A 10,000-nucleotide genomic window follows, 5' to 3' on the forward strand; every position below is an offset into this window, starting at 1 on the left:
TGATGATGATGATGGTGGTGATGATGGTGGCGATGACTACGCTGCTGATGAAGGCCCTTCAGAGGGCTGCGTGTAGCTTCAGACTGCAGCGATGAGATGGGTTCCTAGACAACTACACTACACTACACCACAACTACACTACAACTACACCACAACTACACCACAACTACACCACAACTACACTACACCACAACTACACCACAACTACACCACAACTACACTACACCACAACTACACCACAACTACACCACAACTACACCACAACTACACCACAACTACACTACAACTACACCACAACTACACCACAACTACACCACAACTACACCACAACTACACCACAACTACACCACAACTACACTACACCACAACTACACCACAACTACACCACAACTACACTACACCACAACTACACCACAACTACACCACAACTACACCACAACTACACCACAACTACACTACAACTACACCACAACTACAGCTGCTGTTCCACAAGTCGATGCTACTCACTGCGACAGAGAGATTGTGTGTGTCTCTGTGTGTGTGTCTCTGTGTGTGTGTCTCTGTGTGAGTGTCTGTGTCTCTGTGTGTGTGTCTGTGCGTGTCTCTGTGTGTGTCCGTGCGTGTGTGTGCGTGTCTCTGTCTGTGTGTCTGTGCGTGTCTCTGTGTGAGTGTGTCTGTGTGTCTCTGTGTGTGTCCGTGCGTGTGTGTGCGTGTGTCTGTGTGTCTCTGTGTGAGTGTGTCTGTGTGTGTCCGTGCGTGTGTGCGCGTGTGTCTCTGTGTCTGTGTGTCTCTGTGTGTGTCCGTGCGTGTGTGCGTGTGTCTGTGTGTCTGTGTGTGTCTCTGTGTGTCTGTGCGTGTCTCTGTGTGTGTGTCTCTGTGTGTGTGTCCGTGTAGTGACGTTGTCATTTTCATGTATAAATGAGCGAATTAAAAGGTTTGCCCCTCTTACCCGCTGGCGTGCGTGCGTGCGCGCTCCTCTGCGCAGCGAGTGGGACACAAACACAACGCCTTGTCCCTGGGTGGGTACAAGTGTCGTACTGGTAGGGACCACCCCGTTACACCAGCCCACAGTGGATTATTGTGTCCGTCCGTCGTGCATCCACAAATTGGGAGGGGTGGGGCTGGGTGGTGACGGAGAGAGACACACAGAGACGCAGAGAGAGAGAGAGACGCACATAGACACACAGAGACACACACAGAGACACACAGACACGCACATTGACACAGACACACACAGATAGACACAGAGAGAAACACATTGACACACACAGACACACACAGAGACACACAGACACGCACACAGAGACACAGGGAGACACACACAGAGACACGCACATTGACAGACACGCACAGAGACACACACAGAGACACAAAACATAGACACACAGAGACACACGGAGAGAGACACACAGAGACACACACAGAGACGCAACATAGACACACAGAGACACATGGAGAGAGACACACAGAGAGAGACACACAACATAGACACACAGAGACACGGAGAGAGACGCACAGACACACACAGAGACACACAACATAGACACACAGAGACACGGAGAGAGACGCACAGACACACACAGAGACACACAACATAGACACACAGAGACACACGGAGAGAGACACACAGAGACACACACAGAGACGCAACATAGACACACAGAGACACATGGAGAGAGACACACAACATAGATACAGAGACACGGAGAGAGACACAGAGACACAGAGAGAGACACAGAGAGACACACAACAGACACAAAGAGACACATGTTGAGAGATACACAACATAGACACACAGAGACGCAACATAGACACACAGAGACACATGGAGAGAGACACACAGAGAGAGACACACAACATAGACACACAGAGACACGGAGAGAGACGCACAGACACACACAGAGACACAACATAGACACACAGAGACGCAACATAGACACACAGAGACACATGGAGAGAGACACACAGAGAGAGACACACAACATAGACACACAGAGACACGGAGAGAGACGCACAGACACACACAGAGACACAACATAGACACACAGAGACACATGGAGAGAGACACAGACACACACAGAGACACAACATAGACACACAGGACACATGGAGACAGACACAACATAGACAGAGACACATGGAGACAGACACAACATAGACACACAGAGACACGGAGAGAGACACACAGAGACACACGGAGAGAGACACAGAGAGAGACACACAGAGACACACACACAGAGACGCAACATAGACACACAGAGACACACGGAGAGAGACACACAGAGAGAGACACACAACATAGACACACAGAGACACACGGAGACACACAACATAGACACACAGAGACACATGGAGAGAGACACACAGAGAGAGACACACAACATAGACACACAGAGACACACGGAGACACACAACATAGACACACAGAGACACATGGAGAGAGACACACAGAGAGAGACACACAACATAGACACACAGAGACACACGGAGAGAGACACACAACATAGACACACAGAGACACACGGAGACACACAACATAGACACACAGAGACACATGGAGAGAGACACACAGAGAGAGACACACAACATAGACACACAGAGACACACGGAGACACACAACATAGACACACAGAGACACATGGAGAGAGACACACAGAGAGAGACACACAACATAGACACACAGAGACACACGGAGACACACAACATAGACACACAGAGACACATGGAGAGAGACACACAGAGAGAGACACACAACATAGACACACAGAGACACACGGAGAGAGACACACAACATAGACACACAGAGACACACGGAGACACACAACATAGACACACAGAGACACATGGAGAGAGACACACAGAGAGAGACACACAACATAGACACACAGAGACACACGGAGACACACAACATAGACACACAGAGACACATGGAGAGAGACACACAGAGAGAGACACACAACATAGACACACAGAGACACACGGAGAGAGACACACAACATAGACACACAGAGACACACGGAGACACACAACATAGACACACAGACACATGGAGAGAGACACAGAGAGAGACACACAACATAGACACACAGAGACACACGGAGAGAGACACAGAGAGAGACACACAGAGACACACACACACAGAGACGCAACATAGACACACAGAGAGACACAGAGACACAGAGAGAGACACACAACATAGACACACAGAGACACGGAGAGAGACACACAGAGACACACGGAGAGAGACACAGAGACACAGAGAGAGACACACAACATAGACACACACAGAGAGAGACATTTTTAAAGTTGATGCGTTGGGTGAGTGCAGGAACGACTCTGGTTCTGTCTGTGAAGTCGCGTGGAGAAGAGTTGACCAATGGAGGTCGACGTTTCGATTGCAACACAAGCAGTCGACATCAGGTTCAAGCAAATTTGAGACGCAAAACACAGACACGGAGACACACACAGAGACACACACACACACACACAGAGACACACAGACACAGAGAGAGACAGAGTGACACAGACACACAGAGACACACACACACACACAGAGACACACAGACACAGAGAGAGACAGAGTGACACAGACACACAGTGACACACACACAGAGAGAGACAGAGTGACACAGACACACAGTGACACACACACAGAGACACACAGACACAGAGAGAGACAGAGTGACACAGACACACAGTGACACACACACAGAGGCCCACAGACTCACAGAGACCCACAGACTCACCACACAGAGACCCACAGACTCACCTCACACAGAGACCCACAGACTCACCACACTCACAGAGACCCACAGACTCACCACACTCACAGAGACCCACAGACTCACCACACAGAGACCCACAGACTCACCACACTCACAGAGACCCACAGACTCACCACACTCACAGAGACCCACAGACTCACCACACAAAGACCCACAGACTCACCACACTCACAGAGACCCACAGACTCGCACAGAGACCCACAGACTCACACAGAGACCCACAGACTCGCACAGAGACCCACAGACTCACACAGAGACCCACAGACTCACCACTCACACAGAGACCCAGACTCACGCAGAGACCCACAGACTCACACAGAGACCCACAGACTCACACAGAGACCCACAGACTCACCACAGAGAGCCACAGACTCACCACACTCACCACACGGAGACCCACAGACTCACACACTCGCCACACAGAGACTCACACAGAGACCCACAGACTCACACCTCGTGTTCATTTCCGGCAATGGGTTTTTTTTATTTTTTGTCCGAGTGAAATAATTTCAAACCGTAAAAACCCCCCTCAGCCCCCCCCCCTCCCCCCCCTCCCTCCCCTCCCTCCCCCTCCCGTTCACAAAGACAAAGGTGTCCCCAATCCCCGTGTAGCCCAACGCAGACTGTAGGGGCAAGTGTGCCGCTGTAAGGCAGCGGCACACACGGACGACCCCCGCGCTGTCTCCCCCAGTGGCGATGGTGTTCACGACACCACCACCACAACCCTCACTCATTCACTCGCTCACACATATACACTCACTCACTCATAGACTCACTCATTCACTCATACACACACTCACTCATACACACACTCACTCATACACACACTCACTCATACACACACTCACACATACACTCATAGACTCACTCACTCATTCACTCACTCATACACTCACTCATACACACACTCACTCATTCACACACTCACTCATACACACACTCACACATACACTCATAGACTCACTCACTCATACACTCACTCATACACTCACTCATACACTCACTCACTCATACACTCACTCACACACTCACTCATTCACACACTCACTCACCCACTCACTCACCCACTCACTCACTCACCCACTCATACACTCACACTCATCCACTCACTTCCACACTCACTCACTCATACACTCACTCACCCATACTCTCGCTCACTCACTCACTCTCTCACTCACATTCACTCACACAATCACTCACTCATACACTCACTCACCCACTCACTCACTCACCCACTCACTTACACACTCACTCACCCATACTCTCACTCACTCACTCACCCACACACTCACTCACTCACACACACTCACTCACCCACACACTCACTCACCCACACACTCACTCACACACACACTCACTCACTCACCCACACACTCACTCACACACGCACACACTCACTCACTCACTCACCCACTCACTCACCCACTCACTCACTCACTCACTCACCCACACACTCACACACTCACTCACTCACACACACACTCACTCACTCACCCACACACTCACTCACTCACCCACACACTCACTCACCCACTCACTCACTCACTCACCCACACACTCACACACTCACTCACCCACACTCTCACCACTCACCACCCCCCCCTCCCCCCCCTAGTGGCGGTGGTGACCTCTCTCCTCATGCCGCTTGCCACTCGACTTTCTCGGGAGCCGGTGATCCCTCAACAAGGACGACGTGGCAGGCCGCTCACCCCCACGCTCACCCCCACGCTCACCCCCACGCTCACCCCCACGCTCACCCGCACGCTCACCACCACGCTCACCACCACGCTCACCACCACGCTCACCACCACGCTCACCACCACGCTCACCCCCACGCTCACCCGCACGCTCACCCCTCTCCCCGCCTCTCTCCCCGCCACGCTCACCCCTCTCCCCGCCTCTCTCCCCGCCACGCTCACCCCCGCGCTCACCCCCGCGCTCACCCCCGCGCTCACCCCCACGCTCACCCCTGCCGCCACGGCTGCGCTCTTTGCCGAGCGAGGACGACGCCGAGCGTCGCCTTGACGACGACAAGGACGAGGAGGTTGCCGGGGGCGACCGGGACGGAGATCGCCGTGACGACGACTGCTGCCGCTTGGAGGAGCCGCCCCCCGCACGGCCCCTCCCCTGGGCCAGCGTCTCGTTGCACTCGGCGTAGGCACGAGGAGGAGGTGGTGGTGGTGGCGGTGGTGGCGGTGGTGGCGGCTGTCTCCGCCCCCGTGTCTCCACCACACAACCACCACCCGCAGAGGAGGATGAGGAGGATGATGAGGAGGAGAGTTGTTGTTGTTGCTGTTGTTGTTGGGCGGTGGTGGTGGCGTTGTGGTGGTTGTGGTGGTTGTGGTGGCTGCCGCCGCTGCTGCGGCCGTGGTGGTGGTGGCGGTTGTGCTGCTGTTGTTGTTGTTGGCTGCTGCTGCTGCTGTTGTGGTGGTGGTGGTGGTGGGCACCACCGCCACCACCGCCACCACCGCCACCAGCAGCGTGCTGTAGGAGGTGGTGCAGGGGAGGGGAGGGGCTGCCAGAGCCCGAGCTGATGGAGGCTGAACGACTGTGGGGGAGGGACACGGGGGGAGAGAGAGACGGGGGGAGAGACACGGGGAGAGAGACACGGGGAGAGAGACACGGGGGGAGGGACACGGGGGGGAGACACGGGGGGGAGACACGGGGGGGAGACACGGGGGGAGAGAGACACGGGGGGAGGGACACGGGGGGGAGACACGGGGGGGAGACACGGGGGGAGAGACACGGGGGGGAGAGACACACGGGGGGGGGGGGGGGGTGGAGACACGTGTTAGACGTTGCTCATGGAGCCCTCTAATCAGGTGAGTTGTGGTGAGCGGGGCGGTGAGCGTTGAGCAGCGTGGTGAGCGGTGTGGTGAGTGGTGAGCGAGTTGTGAGCGAGTGAGTGAGTGAGTGGTGGGTGGGTGAGCGAGTGGGTGAGTGAGTGGTGAGTGGTGAGTGGGTGAGTGAGTGGTGAGTGAGTGGTGAGTGGGTGAGTGAGTGAGTGGTGAGTGGGTGGGTGAGTTGTGAGTGAGTGGGTGGGTGGGTGAGTGAGTGGGTGAGTGGTGAGTGGTGAGTGGGTGAGTGAGTGGTGAGTGAGTGGTGAGTGAGTGGTGAGTGAGTGGGTGGGTGGGTGGGTGAGTGAGTGAGTGGGTGAGTGAGTGGTGAGTGGTGGGTGGGTGAGCGAGTGGGTGAGTGAGTGGTGAGTGGGTGAGTGAGTGGTGAGTGAGTGGTGAGTGAGTGGTGAGTGGATGAGTGGTGAGTGGTGAGTGGGTGAGTGAGTGGTGAGTGGGTGAGTGAGTGGTGAGTGAGTGGGTGGGTGGGTGGGTGAGTGAGTGGGTGGGTGGGTGAGTGGTGAGTGGTGAGCGAGTGGTGAGCGAGTGGGTGAGCGAGTGAGTGGGTGAGTGAGTGGTGAGTGGGTGAGTGAGTGGTGAGTGAGTGGGTGGGTGAGCGAGTGGGTGAGTGAGTGGTGAGTGGGTGAGTGAGTGGTGAGTGAGTGGGTGGGTGAGTGAGTGAGTGGGTGAGTGGGTGAGTGAGTGGTGAGTGGGTGAGTGAGTGGTGAGTGAGTGGTGAGTGAGTGGGTGGGTGAGTGAGTGAGTGGTGAGTGAGTGGTGAGTGGGTGAGTGAGTGAGTGGTGAGTGAGTGGGTGGGTGGGTGAGTGAGTGGGTGAGTGGTGAGTGGGTGAGTGAGTGGTGAGTGAGTGGTGAGTGGGTGAGTGAGTGGTGAGTGGGTGAGTGAGTGGTGAGTGGGTGGGTGAGTGAGTGGTGAGTGGGTGGGTGGGTGGGTGGGTGAGTGGGTGGGTGGGTGGGTGGGTGAGTGAGTGGGTGGGTGGGTGGGTGAGTGAGTGGGTGGGTGGGTGGGTGAGTGAGTGAGTGGTGAGTGGGTGGGTGAGTGAGTGGTGAGTGGGTGGGTGGGTGGGTGGGTGGGTGAGTGAGTGGGTGGGTGGGTGAGTGGGTGAGTGGTGAGTGAGTGGTGAGTGAGTGGGTGGGTGAGTGAGTGGTGAGTGGGTGGGTGAGTGAGTGAGTGGGTGGGTGGGTGGGTGAGTGAGTGGTGAGTGGGTGGGTGAGTGGTGAGTGAGTGATGAGTGAGTGAGTGGGTGGGTGGGTGAGTGAGTGAGTGAGTGGGTGGGTGAGTGGTGAGTGGTGAGTGAGTGGTGAGTGAGTGGTGAGTGAGTGGTGAGTGCGTGGGTGGTTGAGTGATTGAATGGGTGGGTGGGTGAGTGAGTGGTGAGTGGGTGGGTGAGTGAGTGAGTGAGTGGGTGGGTGGGTGAGTGAGTGAGTGAGTGAGTGGGTGGGTGAGTGAGTGAGTGAGTGGGTGGGTGGGTGGGTGAGTGGTGAGTGGTGAGTGGGTGGTGAGTGGGTGGGTGAGCGAGTGGGTGAGTGGGTGAGTGAGTGGGTGGGTGAGTGGTGAGTGAGTGGTGAGAGGGTGAGTGAGTGAGTGGGTGAGTGAGTGAGTGGGTGGGTGGGTGAGTGAGTGGGTGGGTGGGTGAGTGGTGAGTGGGTGGTGAGTGGGTGGGTGAGCGAGTGGGTGAGTGGGTGAGTGAGTGGGTGGGTGGGTGAGTGGTGAGTGGGTGAGTGGTGAGTGAGTGGTGAGAGGGTGAGTGAGTGAGTGGGTGAGTGAGTGAGTGGGTGGGTGGGTGAGTGAGTGGGTGGGTGGGTGGGTGGGTGGGTGGGTGGGTGGGTGAGTGAGTGAGTGAGTGGGTGGGTGAGTGAGTGGGTGGGTGAGTGGTGAGTGGGTGGGTGAGTGAGTGAGTGAGTGGGTGAGTGAGTGAGTGGGTGGGTGAGTGAGTGGGTGGGTGGGTGGGTGAGTGGGTGAGTGGTGAGTGAGTGGGTGGGTGAGTGGGTGAGTGGTGAGTGAGTGGGTGGGTGAGTGGGTGAGTGAGTGAGTGGGTGGGTGGGTGGGTGAGTGAGTGAGTGAGTGGGTGGGTGGGTGAGTGGTGAGTGGGTGAGTGGTGAGTGGTGAGTGGGTGAGTGAGTGGTGAGTGGGTGAGTGAGTGGTGAGTGCGTGGGTGGGTGAGTGGGTGGGTGAGTGAGTGGTGAGTGGGTGGGTGAGTGAGTGAGTGGGTGGGTGGGTGGGTGAGTGAGTGAGTGAGTGGGTGGGTGGGTGGGTGAGTAGTGAGTGGTGAGTGGGTGGTGAGTGGGTGGTGAGTGGGTGGGTGAGCGAGTGGGTGAGTGGGTGAGTGAGTGAGTGGGTGGGTGAGTGGTGAGTGGGTGAGTGGTGAGTGAGTGGTGAGAGGGTGAGTGAGTGGGTGAGTGAGTGAGTGGGTGGGTGGGTGAGTGAGTGAGTGGGTGGGTGGGTGAGTGGGTGAGTGGTGGGTGAGTGAGTGGGTGGGTGGGTGAGTGGTGAGTGGGTGAGTGAGTGGTGAGTGAGTGGGTGGGTGAGTGAGTGGTGAGTGGGTGGGTGGGTGAGTGGTGAGTGGGTGGGGTGGGTGAGTGGTGAGTGAGTGAGTGGGTGGGTGAGTGAGTGAGTGAGTGGGTGGGTTGGTGAGTGAGTGAGTGAGTGGGTGGGTGGGTGAGTGGTGAGTGGGTGAGTGAGTGGTGAGTGAGTGGTGAGTGGGTGGGTGAGTGAGTGGTGAGTGGGTCGGTGGGTGAGTGAGTGAGTGGGTGGGTGAGTGGGTGGGTGAGTGAGTGGTGAGTGGGTGGGTGGGTGAGTGAGTGAGTGAGTGGGTGGGTGGGTGGGTGAGTGAGTGAGTGGGTGGGTGAGTGGTGAGTGGTGAGTGGTGAGTGGGTGAGTGGGTGAGTGGGTGGGTGGGTGAGTGGGTGGGTGGGTGAGTGGTGAGAGAGTGAGTGGTGAGTGAGTGAGTGGGTGGGTGAGTGAGTGAGTGAGTGGGTGGGTGAGTGAGTGGGTGGGTGAGTGGGTGGGTGAGTGAGTGAGTGAGTGGGTGGGTGAGCAAGTGAGTGAGTGAGTGAGTGGTGAGTGAGTGGGTGGGTGGGTGAGTGAGTGAGTGAGTGGGTGGGTGGGTGAGTGAGTGAGTGGTGAGTGGGTGGGTGGGTGAGTGAGTGGTGAGTGAGTGGGTGGGTGAGTGAGTGAGTGAGTGGTGAGTGGGTGGGTGGGTGAGTGAGTGAGTGGTGAGTGGGTGGGTGAGTGAGTGAGTGGGTGAGTGAGTGGTGAGTGGGTGAGTGAGTGGTGAGTGGGTGGGTGGGTGGGTGGGTGAGTGAGTGGTGAGTGAGTGGGTGAGTGAGTGGGTGAGTGAGTGGGTGAGTGAGTGGGTGAGT

At 56.4% G+C, this 10,000-nt stretch overlaps 1 protein-coding gene across 1 annotated transcript in view; it reads right to left on the minus strand.

The window, feature by feature from the left end:
* Positions 1 to 4,360: 4,360 nt before the first annotated feature.
* Positions 4,361 to 10,000, minus strand: part of LOC144955262 (uncharacterized) — a gene marked incomplete at its 5' end in the record, with an annotated part of 8,765 nt that continues 3,125 nt past the window's right edge. Inside the window, one exon of the mRNA XM_078885540.1 lies at positions 4,361 to 6,333. Coding sequence (XP_078741666.1) covers positions 5,397 to 6,333 — 937 coding nt within the window. The remainder of the gene's footprint in view (positions 6,334 to 10,000) is intronic.

This window comes from Lampetra fluviatilis, unplaced genomic scaffold (genome assembly GCF_964198595.1).
Source record: "Lampetra fluviatilis unplaced genomic scaffold, kcLamFluv1.1 SCAFFOLD_672, whole genome shotgun sequence".
In the NCBI taxonomy this organism is placed as follows: domain Eukaryota; kingdom Metazoa; phylum Chordata; class Hyperoartia; order Petromyzontiformes; family Petromyzontidae; genus Lampetra; species Lampetra fluviatilis.